This window comes from Protopterus annectens, chromosome 1.part1 (genome assembly GCF_019279795.1).
Source record: "Protopterus annectens isolate FY-2018-M chromosome 1.part1, PAN1.0, whole genome shotgun sequence".
NCBI classification, from domain to species: Eukaryota; Metazoa; Chordata; order Ceratodontiformes; family Protopteridae; genus Protopterus; species Protopterus annectens.
Window position 1 is genome coordinate 517,893,064 of NC_056726.1, and position 24,093 is coordinate 517,917,156.

The following is a 24,093-nucleotide window of genomic DNA, read 5'->3' on the forward strand; positions in this document are numbered from 1 at the left end:
TATAATTTCTAATAATTGGAAGATTTTAGAAGGAAATAGAGTTACTGCAAGTTGTTGGGAGTCAGCACAAGTTTGTTAGCTCACAATATGAATTTAACTCAGGAGAGGTGGGGCATGTACAAGTGTGGGAATTGTAACATTTGTAGATATATATCAGAAGGCCCTTTTGTTTATTTAGAACAATTATCTTACACCCTTAAAGTTCCTGGACAGTTTAACTGCAAGAGTAAAGGTATTATTTATATAGGTGTATGTGCACGGTATGGGGCATTTTATATTGGTATGACTACTAGATCTCTAGGTGTAAGAATAAAAGAACATTATTACATTATTAAAAAACAAGACAAAACTAACGCTTTTTATAAGCACACCATTAAATGCCCAGAATATAACAAATTTTTATTTTCTATTCTTGAACAAGGAATTAGTGATTTAAGAGGAGGTAATTTTAAAACTTACCTTGAACAAAGAGAAACATTATGGCAAATTAGGTTAAATTTAGAAAAAGAATCTCGTATGAATGATGCTGTCAACATTAAATGTTTTTTAAAAGACTGAAGAGTCTATATAAGGAAGTAACATCCTGTTTTTAAATGGAATAGTTGTTTAATTGGAATTATGTGCTTATTGGTGGGGATGGAAATTCATTTATTTTTACTGTGGAGTATTGCTTGTTTAAATACATTCTGATGGCGTTTTTGTACAAAAGCATGGATTAAAGGTTATTTTATGCTAAAAACTGAGTGGAGTATACTTTGCTTTCTCCTTTTCCAGTTTCTGGATTTGAAAAAGGAAAGAGTTTGTTTGTGTTTTTCGGCTTTTCCCGGTTAGGGGTTGCCACAGCGGAACTCCGGTCCGCTAATGATTGGCAGTAGATTTTTACGTACTGGCTTGCCGGGCCTAATGCACAACCTTCAACGAAGGAACGCCCATTCACGCATGTTGCCACACAGAAGATGCTCTAACTGAAAATCGAACGGGCAGCGTCTAACTGTGAGGCGACAACGCTACCGCAGCACCACCACCGCAGTAAAGAGTATTGAATTATAATAAGAAATGCAGAGTATGAATAGCATTGTTGCAAGAGATGCATTTGGAAAGAAATGAGAATGTGAACTTGACAAAGTATTTTTAGAATGGATATTCATCAGAATATCAGGGATAAAAGAAAAAGACTAAACTAAAAACAGTGCAGAAATAAGAGAAATATATATGGTTAAGAAGTAATGGGAATTATTTAAAGGTAATGAAAAAGGTTAAACTATTGCAGAATAATGGGTTTCTCAGAACAAGAAGTGGAACAACTACAGAGTGCTAAAGGAAAAACAAGAGAGCATTTGTAGTTTAGAAAGGTTGCTTTTAAGCACCTATTTTTGATAATGACTACAGAGCACAAAAATTGCTAGCATACTGACTTAGGTAGCAGTAGGTCGAAAGGATTGCCACCAAACTTAGGGAGCCTGTGACAAGAAAAATAACCAGAGATCCTATAGAGGTATTTCAGAAATTTTATGAAAATTAGTATAATGCAGGGAAATGTGGAAACCAAGAAAGAGTACAAATGGAAACATGAAAGACGTAATTATGTGAAGATTAGAGTATGATGAGACTCAACAAATAATAGTTAAAACAGGAGGAGATGAACTAAAAACAGTAAAATCAATCTACAGGGAAGTCTTCAGGAAAAAGATAGTATTCCTGTGAAAGTTTGGAAGTCAAGAGGAAAGAAAGTGATAATGAAGATTTTGTTTAATATTATTTAAAAAGGAAGGGAAGCATCACCATTTTGAAAGAAAGCTGTGGTGGCTGTATTATGCAAAGAGGGTAAAAACCCATCAGACACCCTGCCTTATATATATGCCTATTTCTGTTTTAAACCATGATTATAAAGTATGTATATACTAGCTAAAAGAATGATGTTGCCAAAATTGATAAATATGGATCAATGCAATTTTCCGGAGGGGATGCAAACATTTGACATCATTAATAAAATAATGATGACCCAGTGGGAATCAGAATGTAAGAAAATACAGCTGTTTTTGTATATCTTGATGGGGAGAAAGCATTCAACTGTATAAGCTAGGATTTTTGAGTAGGGCAATGGAAGCTTTGCTTTCTCTGATAGAATGTTAAGGTTAATTAGTATGATATTTGCAGGATCGGAGGCACGAATGTAAGTGGGAGAATTCCTCTCTAATAAGTTGTGTTTAAACAGAGTATCAGTCATGTGTGCCTTCTTCCCCTGTGTGATTTACTTTATATTTAGAACCATTCACAAGGAAAATAAAGGACTGAAACATTCAAGAATATGACTGGTATGGTAATCTAGAAAAGATGGCTTTATTGCAGATGATATTATTTTGTTCTTGGTAAATCCAGAAACAGACATCTCAGTAAGTAATGCCTTTCGGCTTTTCCCAGTTAGGGTCACCACAGCGGAACGCCAGTTCACTTATGATTGGCAGTAGATTTTTTACGGTGCTGAGGTGCCGGCCCGACACCCAACCTTCAACGAAGGCACGCCCATTCATGCACGCACCTACCTGCATGTCTTTAAACATCACTCAACCGCGGAGAGGACATGCAGACCCCACACAGAAGGTGCTCCAGCCAAGAATCGAACCGGAGAACCTCTTGCTGTGAGGCGACAACGCTAACAGCTGCACCACCGTGGCCTCACAGACATCTCAGTGCTGTGGAATATTTTGAAACAGTTTCAACTCTTCTCAGGATATAAAAGTGATAAAGTTAAAACAAAGGCTGTAGCCATAAATTATGTACCCCCTAATGACTTGGTTCAGCAATACCCATATTTATGGAGATATGATAAGATGAGGTGTTTAGGAGTATGGATTAAAAAGGCAGGCTTCTGCTATGGCAGCTAAGGATATGTGGAAAGATAATAACAAAAGATAACACAAAAACTGATAAACTGTAGGCTCTTGTTTACAGACAGTAAGTTACAAGCAGTAAAATGTTTTTAGTCCCTTTCATTTTATACACAGGTCAGGGATATTTCTATCAACACAAGGAAATGTGTGGACAGTAATTAATAAAGAATTGAAGTTATCTGGGAGGGATAGATGGCAAGAGTTAAGTGGGATGTTTATCCTCCCAATAGAAAAAAGTGATTTAGTACTGTTTAATGTGAACGGATATTTTACAGCTGCACAAGTAAGGCTGATATACATAATGCAAGCAGAAGGTTATAAATTAAAGATCTGAAGTAGTTACTTCATTTGATCTGCAACCTGTGGGATTCGGATCCGACCTCAGATCCGACCGGCAGCTTTCCAAGCTTCAAGATCCGAGCTCCTAGCTCCTCCCCTACCCATAATCCCTTGCTACCAACCACATTACCTCAGATCGTTTTTTGCCGCGGCTAAAGACAGTTGCTTCTTAGTGAAGAGCTCCTGGCCTGGTGAGATTGTTCCTTTTTCTAAAAGCTAGTTTCTAGTTTAAATTGTGTGTGTGTTGTTTTTAGCATTTATCTAATCATACCCACGTTTAAAAAAAAAAAAAAAAAACTTTCTCTTAGTTTAAATTTTGTCTCTCCCCTCCCCCCCTTAGTGTTTGGGTGTGTGTGTGAGAGAGTTATGGCTGAAGTAAAAGCTATATTTTCTAAGTGTACTGAGTGTGGCCATAAGCTTTCCCCAGCTGATGGCCACACTCAGTGTGTTTTGTGTCTGGGGGCAGCACATTTGTCAGAGGCCTGCCAGATTTGTGCGGCCTTTAATCACCTCAGGCACTTAGGGACAGGAAGAACAAGCTGATCCTGGCGGAAAACTCCCTCAGGAATCAGCTTCTTCTTCCTCTCCTAGCAGGCAATGTTACACTTTTTGACTTTCATATTTCATATTTTTCAGAAAACACTTGTTGATGTACAGGAACAATCTTAGACAAGCAGTCACAAAACCATAAGATATCTAGCCATATAAGCCTTTAAGATACACTTAAAATATCTTGCCACGCTTTTCAAGCACTTCACAAATCCAGCAGGACTGTTCATGCTAACTCTGGTGTAAATTTGTGTTTACCCATGAAATCATCAAGACTAACCTTAAAGGTAGGCAACTTAGGACTTTGTTTGACCTGTAGTAGTAACTTATTCCATAGGCTGGGAATGCATTGAGTTAGGAGTTAGTGCAGATTACCTAATACTTAGCACAGGGCTCTGTAGAGTGATTGGTTTTGCAAAGAAATAGGAGCTCAAATAGGATTAGGTTTGTTATGGGTTGAAAAGCAGGATGCAGGTTACCTTGGAGCTTCCAGTAAGCTGCTGAATATAAAGAGAGTTGTGATAATCTGAAGCGATAGTTGAATTATTTAAGGCCTTTAATTCTCTTGGTTACAAATCTTTGGGAGCTTTCTCGAGCCATATGCTTGGATTTGTATGGGGCCAATTATATTCAATGGTCGGTCTGATAAGGGGAGCGTACAGTGGTAGGAAGACTTTGTTGGATCTTGAAGATATTCCTTTGGAAGTTAACTGGACCAGATAAAAGGATTTCCTGACTACAATGGAAACAGGATGATCAAACTGTTTCTCTTTGTTCAAGATAGGTTTTAAAATTACCTCCTTTTAAATCACTAATTCCTTGTTCAAGAATAGAAAATAAAAATCTGTTATATTCTGGGCATTTAATGGTGTGCTTATAAAAAGCATTAGTTTTGTCTTGTTTTTTTTTAATTCAGTAATAATGTTCTTTTATTCTTACACCTAGAGACCTAGTAGTCATACCAGTATCAAATGCCCCACACCGTGCACATACACCTATATAAATAATACCTTTACTCTTCCAGTTAAAATGTCCAGAAACATAGTGTATATGGTAATTGTTCTAAATAAACAAAAGAACTTCTGATATATATCTACAAATGTTACAATTCGCACACTTGTACATACCCCACCTCTTCTGAGTTAAATTCATATTGTGAGTGAACTTATTTTTCTCTCTCTCAAAAATGCTTTTCAAATTACTTTCATTTTTGTAAACAAGCTTGTGCTGACTCCCAACAACTTGCAGTAACTCTTTATTTCCTTCTAAAATCTTCCAGTTATTAGAAATTATATTTCTAATAATATTACTGTCTATGGTCATTTCTAGACAGCAATAAATATCCACATCTCCTTTATTTTTATTTTTATTGCTGACCTTAGATGTTAATAAGCCATAACTGTGAAGGTGTAGAACATGTTAGAGAGTTTTTAAATAGTACTACCATGTATAGTAGTCAAGAAAGCAACTTTTGTTGTGAATTAATTGATGTTTTGTTAAACAATAATTTTTTTACATTTAACAAAAAAGTATATAAACAAATTCGGGGGGGGTGGCTGTGGGGTCCTCCGCAGCCCCATCATCTGTGAATACAGTGATGGGTAATTGGGAAAATACTGTATTAAAACCTTTAATATATGAATATCACATTGTATTTTTCAAAAGATTTATTGATGACTTGGTTTTCATCATGGTTAGAGATGTTGAAAAAGTTAAGAATTTCTTAGATACCCTAAATTTGAGGTCAGAATACTTAAAATTTACCTTGGGGGATGTGGGATTAAAAATTAATTATTTAGATGTAACTTTACAGTGGGACTTAAATTTAGGTAAGCTTGTTAGAATTTATCGGAAAGACACTTTCACTATTTGCATTACACTAGTCTTCACCCACGGTATGAAGGATAACATCCCAAAGGGACAGCTTATACGAGCTAGCCGAATGACCAGTGAGATGGTGGACTTCCTAAAGGAAGTTGACTTTATTACGTCTCTATTTAAAAACAGGGGGTATAGTAAGACTTTGTTGAAAAGTCATGTAGAATACATTGTAGGTAGGAGGGATACACATTATCCAGCCATTCTTAATCATGGATTATTAACATCTATGAAGGACAGCAATAAAAATAAAGGAGATGTGGATATGTATTGCTGTCTAGAAATGACTACAGACAGTAATATTATTAGAAATATAATTTCTAATAATTGGAAGATTTTAGAAGGAAATAGAGTTACTGCAAGTTGTTGGGAGTCAGCACAAGTTTGTTAGCTCACAATATGAATGTAACTCAGAAGAGGTGGGGTATGTACAAGTGTGGAAACTGTAACATTTGTAGATATATATCAGAAGGCCCTTTTGTTTATTTAGAACAATTACCTTACATCCTTAAAGTTCTTGGACAGTTTAACTGCAAGAGTAAAGGTATTATTTATATAGGTGTATGTGCACGGGATGGGGCATTTTATACTGGTATGACTACTAGGTCTCTAGGTGTAAGAATAAAAGAACATTATTACAGTATTAAAAAACAAGACAAAACTAACGCTTTTTATAAGCACACCATTAAATGCCCAGAATATAACAAATTTTTATTTTCTATTCTTGAACAAGGAATTAGTGATTTAAGAGGAGGTAATTTTAAAACTTACCTTGAACAAAGAGAAACATTATGGCAAATTAGGTTAAATTTAGAAAAAGAATCTGGTATGAATGATGCTGTCAACATTAAATGTTTTTTAAAAGACTGAAGAGTCTATATAAGGAAGTAACATCCTGTTTTTAAATGGAATAGTTGTTTAATTGGAATTATGTGCTTATTGGTGGGGATGGAAACTCATTGTATTTTTACTGTGGAGTATTGCTTGTTTAAATATATTCTGATGACGTTTTTGTACAAAAGCGTGGATTAAAGGTTTTATTATGCTAAAAACTGAGTGGAGTATACTTTGCTTTCTGCTTTTCCAGTTTCTGGATTTGAAAAATGAAAGAGTTTGTTTGTGTTTTTCGGCTTTTCCCGGTTAGGGGTCGCCACAGCGGAACTCCGGTCTGCTAATGATTGGCAGTAGATTTTTACATACTGGCTTGCCGGGCCTAACGCACAACCTTCAACGAAGGAACGCCCATTCACGCATGTCGCCACACAGAAGACGCTCTAACTGAAAATCGAATGGGCAACGTCTAACTGTGAGGTGACAACGCTAACGCAGCACCACCACCGCAGTAAAGAGTATTGAATTATAATAAGAAATGCAGAGTATGAATAGCATTGTTGCAAGAGATGCATTTGGAAAGAAATGAGAATGTGAACTTGACAAAGTATTTTTAGAATGGATATTCATCAGAATATCAGGGATAAAAGAAAAAGAGAGAAATAATACTGATTGCTAGAGGGGATGCCAGTAGTGACAGATGAAGGGAAAAATGCATTAATAGCAGATTTGTGGTAGAAAGGGGCTTTTGGCACTTACAATCAAGTCTCCATAAATAAGATAAAACTTTCTTATGGAAAAATGTACTTTATGTTGAGAGACCTTTTATTACAGGGGATGGTGACCTTGGAAACTTTCAATTACCTGACCATAAAAAAAAAAAAAAATTAATTTCTTCAATCTTTGGCATTCCAAAAAGATGTAAAAGCATATTTGACCTGCCTATGAGACCTAAAGTTGTGGCAAATGGTTCTTCAAAGCCAGGGAATTAATTCTATATAATTCCTGGCACCTTTTACGTAACCTGAGAAGTATATCTTTTGATGAGCATTTTGTTTTTGTGACAGTGTGGCTAATTTGTTTTCAGTAATACAACATAATGAAGGGATGGAGTGTTTCTCATATATTTTGAACACTTGTCTGATTTTTCAAGTCTTGATATTAAAATGTTGAATCTATCTCTTGAATACATTTTAAAAAGCAATTTTGTATTTTTGAAGGTGACTATTTCCATCAGATTGCTGTTGTAGCTATGGGAAACTCTTGTGCCCCATTGTATGCAAATGTGGTATTAGCAGTCTGGCAGGAAAGGTTTGTGTTGAAGAGCAATTTGTTTAAGAAGGTATTAGCAAATTTTAAATTAATTGATGACATGTTAAATCCTCTGAAAAGGTAAAGAGAGTGAAACAGAAACTTTTATTTCATTCCTTAAAACCAATACTGGGTACTTGACATTTACACTTGACATTGGGAAACAAAGTATAGATTTTTTTGGAATTACACTTAGCAAAGATTTGGAGGCCAAGAAATGTATTTTTAACATATTTCGAAAACAAACATTTTCCAGTTCTTATCTTCACTTTGACAGTTGTCACCCTCACCACCAGAAGGTTGCCATAGTTAAAGGGCAGATGGTGGGGCTATCAAGGATAATAAAGAAAGATGCACCGTTTATTAATGAGCTACAGAAAGTGGCACAAATGTTTATAAGTAGAGGTTATCCTGTACAACTTCTCTAGAGAGTTAAATTAGACATTATGGAACACAGAAGGGATAGGTGTGCACCTTTACTTAGGTGTAATGGGACAGTATTGAGGCAAGCAACTTGTAGATGTTGCAAGACACCAGCTAATGAACCAGTTTTTGTGTCACCTTATACAGTGGATTCATTTAAATATGTGAATATTGTTAAAAAAATAGAGTCTAACCTTTCTGCAGGAGTTGAATGTTTTGTTGGGTACTCTCCAATGACTGTCTTTAATAGAGGAAGGACCATTAAAACTTGTGAGAAAAAGGGGAAGTTTCTAATGGATCCAAGAGTGTAGTTGGCTCAGTGAACAAATGTGGACATTGTAAATATTGTAAGTTTATTAATAATACTCCGTATGTGACAGTTGGGGAATTTTGAATATACTCTAGGGTGTCCCAGTCGCTGTAATTGTGACACCTCTGGAGTAGTACACGTGGCAACATGCTTATCGTGTCCAGCATTTCATGTGGGTAAGACTACCAGATGGCTGAGAGACAGAATTAAGGAACATGTATACCAGATAAAAAAGGAAAAGTCCACTAACGCCTTGTATATGCACTCCATTTTATGTTCTCAATTCAAGAGGTTTATCATTTTCATTTTGGACAAGGTGATTTACAATGAAAGAGGGGGTAACCCTGAAACAGCTCTTGAACACAAGAAAATGATGTGGCAAATTAAATTGACCGCCACACGATCTCCTGGTACTAACGATCACATTTTGATTGCCAGTGAACTGATGTGTAGAGCTGCTATATTGTAATTCAAATTGGAATGTTTAATTATGTGTATCTATGATAAACTGTCTTACAGTTGTATGATAATTCTTACATGACTCATATGATATACTTTATTTTATTTTAACATTTTTATTGTGTACTTATAATGGACCGGTCTCCTTTAAGAGGATGAAATTTGTTTCCCAACTACTTAATTGAGTAGGAGATACTGAGGTTGAGTCCTATAAGGGACTGGTCAAAGGGAACCTGGAAGTTTTTAATTTTGAAAAAGACCTCTGTAAGGATGATAGTGCTCAGTTCTTGTTTTGTGTATCAGTTTGTTTAATAAATTGCAGAGTGGTTTGCATCTCTTCTCTTTACTGTTTTTCTTTGTACATTGGAGTACAATTTCATTCTGGTTACTAGTTTTAATTAACCCACATTCAATAGCTATTCTGGTCATATGCCAAAAAACTAAGATAAAAATACAGGGTAATGAAGTATAAATGAGATATTGGCAGTTTCCAGCTTAACTGTTAAAAAGAGAAGAATTTAAGGAGCTGGGTAGTGGAAATTATTCTATAGCTATTTTGAAAGATAGACATTTCCTCAGAAGGAATAGCTAGTGAGTGAGATCAAATGAAATTGGAGTTTAAAAACAGTGCAGAAATAAGAGAAATATATATGGCTAAGAAGTAATGGGAATTATTTAAAGGCAATGAAAAAGGTTAAACTATTGCAGAATAATGGGTCTCTCAGAACAAGAAGTGGAACAACTACAGAGTGCTAAAGGAAAAACAAGAGAGCATTTGGAGTTTAGAAAGGTTGCTTTTAAGCACCTATTTTTGATAATGACTACAGAGCACAAAAATTGTTAGCATACTGACTTAGGTAGCAGTAGGTCGAAAGGATTGCCACCAAAGTTAGGGAGCCTGTGACAAGAAAAATAACCAGAGATCCTATAGAGGTATTGGAGATATTTCAGAAATTTTATGAAAATTAGTATAATGCAGGGGAATGTGGAAACCAAGAAAGAGTACAAATGGAAACATGAAAGATGTAATTATGTGAAGATTAGAGTATGATGAGACTCAACAAATAATAGTTAAAACAGGAGGAGATGAACTAAAAGCAGTAAAATCAATCTACAGGGAAGTCTTCAGGAAAAAGACAGTATTCCTGTGAAAGTTTGGAAGTCAAGAGGAAAGAAAGTGATAATGAAGATTTTGTTTAATATTATTTAAAAAGGAAGGGAAGCATCACCATCTTGAAAGAAAGCTGTGGTGGCTGTATTACGCAAAGAGGGTAAAAACCCATCAGACACCCTGCCTTATATATGCCTATTTCGGTTTTAAACCATGATTATAAAGTATGTATATACTAGCTAAAAGAATGATGTTGCCAAAATTGATAAATATGGATCAATGCAATTTTCCAGAGGGGATGCAAACATTTGACATCATTAATAAAATAATGATGACCCAGTGGGAATCAGAATGTAAGAAAATACAGCTGTTTTTGTATATCTTGATGGGAAGAAAGCATTCAACTGTATAAGCTAGGATTTTTGAGAAGGGCAATGGAAGCTTTGCTTTCCCTGATAGAATATTAAGGTTAATTAGTATGATATTTGCAGGATCGGAGGCACGAATGTAAGTGGGAGGATTCCTCTCTAATAAGTTGTGTTTAAACAGAGTATCAGTCATGGGTGCCTTCTTTCCCTCTGTGATTTACTTTATATTTAGAACCATTCGCAAGGAAAATAAAGGACTGAAACATTCAAGAATATGACTGGTATGGTAATCTAGAAAAGATGGCTTTATTGCAGATGATATTATTTTGTTCTTGGTAAATCCAGAAACAGACATCTCAGTAAGTAATGCCTTTCAGCTTTTCCCGGTTAGGGGTCACCACAGCGGAACGCCAGTTCACTTATGATTGGCAGTAGATTTTTATGGTGCTGAGGTGCCAGCCCGACGCCCAACCTTCAACGAAGGCATGCACATTCACGCACGCACCTACCTGCATGTCTTTAAACATCACTCAACTGCAGAGAGGACATGCAGACTCCACGCAGAAGGTGCTCCAGCCAAGAATTGAACTGGAGAACCTCTTGCTGTGAGGCGACAATGCTAACAGCTGCACCACCGTGGCCTCACAGACATCTCAGTGCTGTGGAATATTTTGAAACAGTTTCAACTCTTCTCAGTATATAAAAGTGATAAAGTTAAAACAAAGGCTGTAGCCATAAATTATGTACCCCCTAATGACTTGGTTCAGCAATACCCATATTTATGGAGATATGATAAGATGAAGTGTTTAGGAGTATGGATTAAAAAGGCAGGCTTCTGCTATGGCAGCTAAGGATATGTGGGAAGATACTAAACAAAAGATAACACAAAAACTGATAAACTGTAGGCTCTTGTTTACAGACATAGTAAGTTACAAGCAGTAAAATGTTTTTAGTCCCTTTCATTTTATACACAGGTCAGGGATATTTCTATCAACACAAGGAAATGTGTGGACAGTATTTAATAAAGAATTAAAGGAAGTTATCTGGGAGGGATAGATGGCAAGAGTTAAGTGGGATGTTTATCCTCCCAATAGAAAAAAGTGATTTAGTACTGTTTAATGTGAACGGATATTTTACAGCTGCACAAGTAAGGCTGATATACATAATGCAAGCAGAAGGTTATAAATTAAAGTTTTATTTATTTATCATTTGTTTGCCAGGATAGTACGACTGGAGAACAAGTGTCCATTTTCAGCAGAGTCCTGGGGAGAAAAACTCCCTACATTTACAAAAGAGACATTACAGAGTAGCAGCATACAGATTGTAGACTTTACAGCTGTTAGTATACAGTAAGAGGATATTCCCCCTTTTGGTTGAAAATACAAGTGTACAGAATATACAGTGAGAGTAGATAAGAACCTGGTAGAGCATTGCAAGATATTTCACAACTGAGTAAGATTATATAAATGTTTAAGTTTTCATATATACATTCAAGCAAATATGCATGTAAGAGCACACATATATATATATATATACACACACACACACACACACACACACACACACACACATATGTACATACACTTATATATAGGTTATTGCTCACACATGGATAGGTATAGTTAGATGGTGTTGTTTGTGTTGTCAAGGACAGATGGGGTATAGAAATAATGAGTGGACGAGGGATCAGAGGTCAATTACAGTTGCATAGATGGTTGGTGAAGAGGTATGTTTTAAGTAGGCTTTTGAAGGAGGGTGTGGAGTTTTGTAGTCTGAGGTCAGGGGGAAGGTTGTTCAATATTTTTGCTACTTCATGGGCAAATAGTGATTCCCCGAAGTTGTTTTTGCATGTAATGGTTTCAATTAAGGCTTTGTTGGAGGACCGAAGTTGTCTATTTGAATTATAGAAGTTCAGCATGCCAGTCAGGTCGGGGGTTTTCTTGGAATAGTACAGAATTAGATGAGATAGGCTGAGTTGATGGTACCTTAATAGTTTCGGAAATTCAAGCCAGTGCAAAGCTTGTAGGGAAAGGCAGTGGTGGGATCGTGATGTGCCATTGGTAGAGAATCTAGCGATTTTGTTGTAACAGATGGAAAGTTTATTAAGGTCAGTTTTGTAAAGATTAGCTTGAATTGGTGATGCATAAAGTAGAGTAGATAGGAGATGGGTTCTGGCTATTGCAATTCAAGATTCGGTGGTTAGATAACCTTTACAGCGATAGAGGGAACCTAGCTTTTTGTGGACTTTAGTGACGGTTGTTGATATGTGCTTTGTGAATTTGAGTTGCTGGTCAGTGGTAACTCCTAGGAGTTTAGCCTCAGTGACGGGTGATTTGGGTTTTGGTGGCGGAGAATACAGAGAAGGTAAGGCTGCTCGTTTTAGTAGAGTGGAATAGCAATAGTTGTGTTTTCTTGGTATTTAGTATGAGTTGTGAGTTGTTAAGCCAGTTCTCTATTTCAGAGAAGGCTTCTTGGGCTTTTTGTTGGAGAAGTTGGATGTTGGGTGCAGAGCATATGAGAGTTGTGTCGTCAGCGTATTGGACTATGTCAGCTTTAGAGGTAGCTGAGTGGAGTTGGGTTGTGAAGATATTAAAAATAAGGGGTCCTAGGATTGATCTGTGAGGCACGCCTAAAGAGGTTGGGAGTGGGGGGAATAGAGAGTTATGCCATTTGACGGATTGTTGGCGGTTATCTAAATAGCTTTTAAACCAGAGGAGGGTGGGGTTGTTACGGTTGAGGTCAGAGAGACAACACAGTAGTTTATTATGTAAGACTGTGTCGAATGCCTTGGATAAATCTAGGAAGGTAGCGGAGACAAATTTACCTAGAGTCCTGTGGGAGTTTATAGTATTGGTGAATTTGAGTAGGGCAGTGGTGGTGCTGTGGGATGGGTGAAATCCATGTTGGTTGAGGAGAGAAGGTTGTTGGTGAAGAGATAGGAGAGGAACTAGTGATGAATACATCTTTCTAGGATCTTAGAGAGGGATGAGAGAATTGCAATTGGTTGATAGTTGGAAAGGTCTAGGGAGGGGCCACCTTTGTGGAGTGATATGATATATGAGGTTTTCCACAGGGATGGAACGGTGTGTTCGGTGATGGATCTATTTATTAGAAGTGAAATGGGATAGGCTATAGCTGTGGATGCAATTTGGAGGTATTCGACAGGAAGGTTATCGGCTGCAAGGGTGGTTGGTTTAAGTTTGGCTAGGAGTTTTTGGATAGTAGAGATAGGAACAGTTGAAAAGGATGATGAAGAAGCAGGGGGAATTCTTGAAATAGGGAGATTGGGATTTTCGGTGCAGATCCTAAAAGGAAATAATAACCTCCATGCATAATGTTATATTTGTAAAGGTACATAAAATATTCTAAGAACTAAGCCAATGCAGGAAGAGAGAAAGGAGATTTTACCAATAGGGTTGAGTGCAAGAAAGGGTACAGAAAATAGGCAAGAGGGAGCTGGAATTTGCTGGAGAAAACTGGCAATGGAACCAAGGTATTAGGAGAACATAATTGGGGAGGAAAAGGTAATAGAGTGAGTTGAGGCCAAGAAGTTTGGACTGAAGGTTAGAGACTGCCCTCCCTATCAGGGATTAGTATCAGAGTATTGGCAATGAGAAAGGGATTGGGAGTCCTAAGTGAAAGTCCTTCACTGGTGTAGTTTTTAGTTGAATCTAAAGTTGTTGCTAAAAGGGGATTAGTATTGCATATAAAACATTGCATGATAATTGTAAGAATCAATCAGAGGAGGTTAGAAAAGATTGGGAAGAGACTGGAGAAGCAATTTACAAGGGGACAATAGGGGGATATATGTATCACTCGCAAGTATGCAACAAAGTCCAGGAGGTTTAGGATTTTTGCTTAGAATTGTTTGCATAGATATTTTTATACCCCAAGCAGACTTCAAAGATTTTTTCCTCAGGTAGAAAGCAAATGCTATTGGTGTGATGGGGAAGAAAGTGACAGTTGGGAAGATTTTTTGGGGGAGTGTAATGAGTTGGCATATTGGGGGAGCAAATGGCTGTAACTATGAGAATACTTTTTTTGGGCTGGGACACAGGATCTAAATTGCTTAGACACATTAAGGGCTTAATACATTTAATTCTGTTGTCTGTCCAAAATCAATTACTAGAAAATGGAAATCAGAATCTAAACCAGCTGTATTTGAAGTATTAAATATTGTAATTAGAAGAGGGATCTTAGAAAGAGGAAGGAACAAATTACATGGAATACATGAATGAAGAAAATTCCAGAAAAGCTGTGCTGCCCTATGCAGGAGTCCACATGATAAGGGATCAATATTTGAGCCAGAAACAGAAAAATAATATGCTAATTATAACAATACCTATGTTTCATTGTCCAGTGCATTGTGAAAGTGAAGTGATTAAGGACAACAGAATACTATACTGTAAAGCTAGTGGAGTGGACCTAAATGATGCCAAAGTCAGTATGTCATTGCACAGGGCCCTGATGAAGCCGCAGCTGGTGTAATGTGTCCTGTTCTAGCAGATGTATAATGAAAACAACTTCAAGCTGTAGCGTGTACACCCCGGAGTGTTATCAAACAGGAGGAGAAAGGTGGAGGAACTGAAGAATAAGGAAATATGTGACTGCATTTTATGTCAGCACTGTAAGAGAGAAAGTGAAAGGGTTCTGTGAAAACAGCACCCAGGAACATGTGAGTATTGTGTAGTTGAAGGAGATGGATGGTAGGACACATACCAGGTGGAGGGGGGTGTGATTTAAGATTGGCTTAAGATAATACTGTTAGCTGCCACTATTATTGCTTTGGGACGTTGATGAAACCCTGGGATGCATTGCCAGAGAGAATGTTAGAGTGAACATCAAATAAGGTTCTCAAGGGGTGTCAAAGACAAATGAAAAAAAGATGGGCATACAAAGAGAAGAGAGGAGCTGTCTCAGCTGAAATCAGTTCAGCACAGGATTTTTTTTGTCATTGTGTTCGCATGTTAATCGCTTGGAGTTAAGTAGGATATGATTTAAATCACTTTTTGAGCAAGGATTTAGAATGGCATTATTAAATAATATGATCCATATAATCATCATGTAGGGTTGCCACCTTTCGTTATGGCTAAAACCAGACTAAGGCCACACCCCTTGCATCACCTGTAACTCCACCCATTGCAGCCCCTCTCCCATTTTGTGACATCACAATGACATCAGCTGACAGAAACACCCTTTTTTCTGTTCCTGATGCCTGCTTTCAGCCAATTTACTACGCCGATTTAATAAATTCTGATAGTCCGTTTCCTTTTTTGAAACAGAATACCTGAGTTTGTAGTGTGTTTTCTGGACTACCTGATATTTGATTTCTGGATAGTCCGGAAAAAAACAGATAGGTGGCAACCCTATCACCATGTACATTCATATATCTCTGTGTACATTCACAGGCATAACACACACACACCCACACACAGTCACAGATCGGTGGATACTAGCATCATCTCAAAAGTAAAAAAAGGACAACATGAATCTAAATCTATGCAAGCTCTCACATGCTTGTATGAGCACCCCATGGCTGAAAAACAGATGGCTTTCAGTGGTACTTAATTAGTAGATGCTGGCACCATCTGATGTATATATGATATTCAAAGAATAGTAGTTAACCTGTTTTCACAACTGAAACAGAAGCAGGCCTGAAATTTGAGTATTAAAGATGTCACATCATTCACTCCCTGGGAAGATGCATCTTTCATGCTTTGCTGCCTTTGTCATCATGTGGGTGATTTTTTTATTTTAGAAATACAGTGTTGTCTTGTTCTGCTGTAGTAGCATGTGTGTGTGTGTGTGTGTGTGTGTGTGTGTGTGTGTGTGTGTGTGTGTGTGTGTGTGTGTGTGCGCGCGCACTCACGTGCATGTGTGTGCTTTTGCTTGTTCATTTCTGTAAGTATGTTTGGGTACAACCTTTAAAAACAAATTTAATGTAAACACTGTCATTGTCTTAAACAGAACACACATGGCACCTGTTGAAGATGCATATGGGAGAAGTCCTAGGATATATTCTGCAGTTTCTAAAGCAGCAGGAGATCAGATTTCAGCATCTTGGCCTTTTCTCTTTGTGTGCCTTCAGTGCAGGTAAGTGTTTATGTAGCAGATGGTTAACAGTATGTCGTCTGTTAGTCTAACTGCTAATTGCTGAACTAATAGTTCTCACTATATTTTTCACAGATGTAGTTCCCACGTCTATAGCTTAAGTTTTAACAATAACAAAGAAATAAGGTAAAGTAAATGCATATGTAGGCTTACAAGCACTTACTCATTGCCATGGTTAATTATTCTAGTAGTCACATCTTTCTAGTGAAAGGAAATGTAACAATGTTTAGAATAAAATGCATGTTTTGCATAGTGAACTTTTGGCATATTCAAATGGGAACATATCAGCATTTTCTTACTCAAGTTTCTTTTTTTCTCTTTGAGCTTGTAATTATTTAATTTGCTTGCCTTTCAAGACAGAACATTTTTAATGTCTCATGCAACTGTAACTGAAGCTTATGACCTCTAGTATGTGAAGAATAAGCAGATTCAAGTTATAAGTAATGGGGTTCCAGAGAATAACACTTCTGTGCAGGATTTAAAATGGTATGTTTGTGTTGTGTATTTGTCACAGTTCATGGTTTGCCGCAAAATAAAAACATAGTGATGCAGCCTTTTTTTATCTAACCACTAATATGTTTTACCTCTGTGACATCTATTCTATGGATAGTTTTCTATGGAACGTTTTCACTGACATGACGTTTCCACACCTTCTGTGCAAACCACAGGTAAAAGATATTGATGGGAAAAGGATGGCAGGAAACAGAAACACAATGTTAACTACAAATGTCATTATACTTAATACGAACTACTGAGGTAATATCCTATTCTTTAACATGGCGTATGTAAGCAGTGTCTGCCCATCCTTCTCAAATATAGTTTCAAAAAACTGACTTTTTTTTTTTTTACTTTTCAGGCAACATACCATTTTCTCAAAATTGTTTTATTGAATTTTTTAATTTTAGTAATTAAACAGCATTCGCATACCTCCAAATTTACTGCATAAATTTTAACATTGTACATGACTATCCCCTTTCACCTGTCAAACCTTTTTCTTTACTACTTGCTACCAGTGCCATAGCCCAACCTTTTCAGTGTTTGCAAAATTACCCTTTTTGTGCCTCATCCCTAGTCCATCTGTACCCAGCTACTTATGCTACAGCATCTCCATCCCAATCAGTTTCCTCAACCATCTGCTATATATCCTCAAAACATTCTGGGGCAAATTAACTGTATAGTTTTTCTATACCCATCCCTTTATTTTATTTTTTACTATCTCAGAGTCAGTGGCTCTTTTTTGCCCCATTTCTTTTAATTTAAAAATTTCAGTGTACAATAAAAAAAAAAAAAAGTAGAAAAAAATAAGTAACTGGTCCAAGCAACCAAGAATATACAAGAGAAGAACTTCCAAGATGGCTGCACATTGAGTAATAACTTATTTCTAGCTCTCCCAGTGTGAAAACAGAAACTTAGCAGAGAAAGTCAATGGACCTATACTTCTGGGTAAATTTCAGTAACTGGCTACTAAGGGCAATGCCTAACTGCCAGGAAGAAAGAAATACAGAGGACCTGAATGAAAATCAGCTACAAAAGTTGACACTGACTGGGAAAAGTACTGCGTCTGTTCAGCATAAAGCAGCGCAAGCTTCAGACATGACTTCCAGTAACCTAGAGGAATGTATAAGACAACTGCACACAGACCTGATTAAAATAAACAAAAATACTGATGGAGTATATTAACTCAAACAAAAAAGGTGGAAAAATTGAAGAAGCTTTTAACAGATATTCAGATGAGGTGATAAAACTGCAAAACTCAGAGGTCAAAATGAAGAAAAGCTAGCTGAATATGAGACTGTAGAAAATTAAATGTTATAAAAATAATAGAATTAGAGGACAGAGCATGTAAGGAAAACCTGAGATTCTCTGCTTTACCAGAGAAGCTGGAAGGAACAGACTGTTTTAATTTTATGAAAGCAGAAATAAGCAACTGGAGTAGTATTATACAACAGGAATTGTTAATTGAAAGAGCACATTGTGTGTATGCTCCAAATCTGGCTATGAGAAAGCAGTCTAGACCTTTAATTGTAAAGATGCAATCTTACCAGGAGAAGGAGTTGATTCTGACAAAACTATGGCAGAGGGTACTAAAAGTGGGAGACAGCAGAGTGTTTGTGGACAGTGACTACTCATTGTACACCAGGCAGAAGAAGAGTAAATGTATTCCATTATTCAGAGAATGTTGAGAAGCAGGCATGAGATTCAAACTGCTGTACCTGCCCCTGGAGGGACAAAATAATTTTTTGATGAAGTACATCCTAAGGAAGAAATACAAAAGTTTGTCCAACAAAAAGTGAGGTACGATACAGAAGGAGATTCTGCTTCTTGTTTTTCTGGTAATAAAAAACACAGAGAGACTGTGCCAGTGAAACCTTTTCTAATGTTTCAACAGAAAATGCGTGAGAGAAGGAAACAAAACACAAGAGTCACTAGAAGAATCAAGAGTATGTTGGAAATGAAGCAGAGACAAGATTTGGGAGCTGGAGATGAACAGGAATAAAACCAGTTATTTGGAAATTGACAAATGTGGGATTACAAAGCAGTAATTATATTTGTAGAACATGACAGAACAAGCAAATCTGGAAATACTGGACTTTGTTAAACTTGTAGGGGACTAAAGCATATGCCCTACTTCATGTCATTAATGTTCATAAAAATACTTAGGAGAGGGGAAGAGGAGGGAGAAAGTTAATTGTAAGTAAAACAAAAAAAATTGTTAATGGTACGACTGTTTTAATTTTATGAAAGCAGAAATAAGCAACTGGAGTAGTATTATACAACAGGAATTGTTAATTGAAAGAGCACATTGTGTGTATGCTCCAAATCTGGCTATGAGAAAGCAGTCTAGACCTTTAATTGTAAAGATGCAATCTTACCAGGAGAAGGAGTTGATTCTGACAAAACTATGGCAGAGGGTACTAAAAGTGGGAGACAGCAGAGTGTTTGTGGACAGTGACTACTCATTGTACACCAGGCAGAAGAAGAGTAAATGTATTCCATTATTCAGAGAATGTTGAGAAGCAGGCATGAGATTCAAACTGCTGTACCTGCCCCTGGAGGGACAAAATATTTTTTTGATGAAGTACATCCTAAGGAAGAAATACAAAAGTTTGTCCAACAAAAAGTGAGGTACGATACAGAAGGAGATTCTGCTTCTTGTTTTTCTGGTAATAAAAAACACAGAGAGACTGTGCCAGTGAAACCTTTTCTAATGTTTCAACAGAAAATGCGTGAGAGAAGGAAACAAAACACAAGAGTCACTAGAAGAATCAAGAGTATGTTGGAAATGAAGCAGAGACAAGATTTGGGAGCTGGAGATGAACAGGAATAAAACCAGTTATTTGGAAATTGACAAATGTGGGATTACAAAGCAGTAATTATATTTGTAGAACATGACAGAACAAGCAAATCTGGAAATACTGGACTTTGTTAAACTTGTAGGGGACTAAAGCATATGCCCTACTTCATGTCATTAATGTTCATAAAAATACTTAGGAGAGGGGAAGAGGAGGGAGAAAGTTAATTGTAAGTAAAACAAAAAAAATCGTTAATGGTACTATTTTAACAGTACATGATTTTCTTTGCATGCTGTTAAGTAAAGGTTTTTCAGTTATTTTTAAGTGTAATTGGGATAGTAATGTAAACAGGTGCTCCTGTTTTTCCTTCTCCCTTCTTCTCTCTTTCATAACAAGTAAAATCTCATTACAAGAGCATGACAAAAGAAAACTTAGTGTGCTTTCATTCTTGCATAGGGGAATGACTGAACGAAGGTCCTTAGCTTGATCTAGTAACAGGTTTTAAGAGGAAGCAAGTAAATAGAAAAAAATATTGAATATTATAAGTTTTCTTCTAGTAAATGTACGGTGAGCAATTTTGTATCTGGTCCTCGTGTCTCTAGGAGACAATCTGATAAAGAGAAATGGCTAGGATATAATGTTCTCTGAAAGCATTCAAGTGTTTTCCCAGCTGAGAGAGCTATAAAGAGAAGACAAAACCAGAGAGCACTTAGTAGAAGCACAGGCTACACCATACATCTTAGCTCGGATATCCCTTCTTTTAAGTTAACGTAAGTCTCTGAGTGTGGCTGTCAGTTTGTAACATTTGTTCCTATTAGGAGGGTAAAACTTCAGTATTTGCAGATGTACATAGTTTTGTGTATTATTAAATTAATAGGTTTTAGGGGGTATCGGGGTGTGTTTCTTTTTTGTTTGAGGGCTTTCAATAAAACAAAAAGTTATATAAGATGTGACATAGGCTCAAATGGATATGACAAAAAACTGTTTAAAAAAAGAACAACTTGCCAGTGCATGCATGTAAAAGCTGGAATGAGGCATTTAAGAAAAAAGTTGTTATACATAAAAGGGGGGAATAATAACTTTTTAAGACAATGATGATTTCTGTAATGTCTTTAAATGTCAATGGTCTCACAGATATATACAAAAAGAAAGAGTAGTGAACTAAATTAAAAATATAGAGTGTAAGTAACTATGCTACAGGAGACACAACTGGAAAGGCCTGAACATGTGAATTTGATAAAGAAGGGTTTTCAGGATGGTTATTCAGAGGAATATCTGGGACAAAGGAAAAGATGAGTATTTATATTTCAAGAGGAACTCCAATACTGATAGAACAGGATAACAAAGATAATAATGGTAGATTTGTAGTACTAAGGGGCTACTGGCAAGGGAGGAGGATTAAACTGGCATGTATTTATATTCCAACTAAAACTAGTCTAGCCCTTGTAATTTAAGTTTGTATAACCTAGAACTGGGCAAAACACTTGCATCTTACCCCTATTCTTAGGGGATAATGGTACTAAATCATGGGGTGAATTTGCAGTTTCATATCCATTCATCCACACTACGTTTAAAATAGAGTAAGGGAAGTGCTTTGCTTTATGTGGAGAGAATGGTGATTCCAAAGAAGTGGTATTCTCTGTGATACATATCAGTTCCTCCAACATGTTCTATTTATGTTGTACAAAAGATTATAATCTACTGAGTGAGTGTTTATCACCACTGGACTTGTTGATGTGCAGTAGAGCTGAGAGGATAGTGTCTGTGGAAGCTCTGTATGAGAGGCAGAGATCACCCCTCAGTAGCCGTTGTGATATCAAGAAGAGGGACAAGGCTTTGAGACAGTCAGTATAGTTTTTATGATTTAGGTTCTTCATTTTCTTGGTGAGAAAGCTGTGCATAGAAAAAGGGTTTTCTTACAATAGTGGATACATAGTGATTGAAGGGCAATTTGTTATCCATATTGGTTCCCAGATCCCTAAATACCAGATAGATTTTCATGTGTGTGCTGTTAATGTGATAGCTGCGGAGGAATGCCATGGTTGCTAAAAGAGACTATTATACATTTTTTTGGCATTTAGTTTTAGTCCATGGCCATGACACCAATTATTTGCTTGGGGAAGACCCTCTTGGAGGATCTTGGTATTCTCTAGTGCGTTTATGATGGCACCAAGTTTGCAGTCATATGCTAAGTTGGTCAGCCATAAACCCTTAACATTAGCTTTGACCTCCAAGGTGTAGATGCAAAAGAGAAGTAGCCAAGGACTGAACCCTGAAGTATACCACTAATGACAGTTTTTTGGAGGAGGTAGAGGCACCTAGCCAATATTTCCTGGGTTCTATTTGTGAAACAGTTTGCTATCCAATAATTTATAACGGGATTAACATTTAACTAGGATGGTTTATCAAAATACCTGAGCATGGGATGGTGCTGAATGCCTGTGCAAGGTCTAGATATTCAGTGTGCACTGATTTTCCTTCTTCTGTTGCTTCAGTAACCTTTTGAAAGACGTTTTTGTGTTGTACTATTAGCTATCCAATTAAAGAATAGTGGTACCAGAATATTAGTTTACATGCTACATCTTTAATTACATGTTTAGGATGCATTGCATATAGCAAAGGCTTTTATTTGGTGGTGGGGGGGTGGTATTAGAGCTTGTGTACAAATTAGAAATTTCTGTTTGTATCTTTGCTAAGAAGTCAAGAAGCCACCCTAATCCATTATGTGCCTGACATGACTTCTGTCAGATGGAGCTCATTGCTTCAGATCCCCCCTCTATCTAGCACCTCAACTTCTTCTCTGAACTATGGAGCAACACACCTTTTTGTGTCATTTCTTCTGCAGATTTTGTAATGAACTACAAATACATGCTTGTTTTAAGTAATGTCTGGCCACATCATATTGACAGTGTTGACATCAGTCCAACTGTGATGTGGTATTACACACAGCTGCTCCATTGTTTGTCTGTCTAGCTAGATGTAATTCTAGATAAGATTTAATGTTTTTGTAGTTTCATAATATGTACATTTATAAAGGGTGTACTCCGTCTATTTGATGTAGTCTGTGCGTTATTTCCATGTCCTGTATTTTGCCTTAAGCCATTTTGGTGTTCCACTCCTGCTAATCTAGTACATCTTTTTCTTTTCAGATGCAGAGTTTTCTTTAGCTGTCAGTCAAAGTCCATTAGCAGATCAGCTTTATAAAATTCGTCAGCAGACAGAAGAAACACAGGAGCTTCTTCAGAGAGCCATGACTCAAACAGCACATATGGATCATTCCTAATATCTACCTCAATAATCAGACAATTACAGAACTTTTTAAAGAGTAATGTAATATTAAAGTGTAGGTTGTATTTTAAATGTTATCAATGAATTTATATTTTCTATGTGAAGGAATTGAAAAAAATGTAATGCTATGTCTGTTTGAACTATCTTGTGTATTTTGTTTAACAGTTTTTATTACTACCTACATACAATATCTAAATCAATGCCACTCCAAATTAAATCTCCTTACTAACCTGAAACTAACCTACTTAACAACTTGTATTACATTAAAACCACATTTATAAAATAATATAAACCTGGTTGTGTGAGATGTTGATCTTGACTTACTCTCATACCTTTCCAATAATGTAACTAACTTTGTACATTATTTGAAAATGACAGACTTCTTTTTAGATTTTACAATTGTTGCATTAGTTTCAGTTTGACATACTGCAGTGGCTAACCTTAAAAATCCTTCAAAACAAAAAAATAAATCTCCAAAATGAAGAACATGACTTCTTTTCCAGTACTTAGTTATTGTGTTCTTGTTATCAGTAAAAGACAGCAAAAGAGAGAACATTTAGATTTATCAATGGGCACAGGAAATGGGGTATTAAATGACACTAAGTGCTTAGACAGTAATACCACAGTCCCTATGTAAATGACTGAAACTTCAACAAAAATTATTTTAGCATGCAGCAAATATAAACATATGTTACCACATGTTTTAACATCTCAAACAACTGGAATTTTCATGATTAAACAACTTCCTTATTCTAGGAAGGAATAAGAAAAGCCCTACAAGCAAGTCTTTAAAATAATGGAAGATGTATTTTGGGGATATTACAATTAGTTTGTCGTCATTATCTGAAACTTTTGGATAATTTTGTTTGATTCACAGAATTCTAGAAAGGATTATCTAAATGTGTTTTTTAAACTGAAATTGGTTTATATA

At 36.5% G+C, this 24,093-nt stretch overlaps 1 protein-coding gene across 1 annotated transcript in view; it reads left to right on the plus strand.

Annotated features, from left to right (window-relative positions):
- The window catches only part of LOC122814803 (vacuolar protein 8-like), a 988,388-nt gene extending 964,738 nt beyond the window's left edge, over window positions 1–23,650 (plus strand). The window contains exons 14-15 of the mRNA XM_044087110.1: window positions 16,438–16,563; window positions 23,024–23,650. Coding sequence (XP_043943045.1) covers window positions 16,438–16,563; window positions 23,024–23,157 — 260 coding nt within the window. The 3' untranslated portion in view covers window positions 23,158–23,650. The remainder of the gene's footprint in view (window positions 1–16,437; window positions 16,564–23,023) is intronic.
- Window positions 23,651–24,093: the final 443 nt, after the last annotated feature.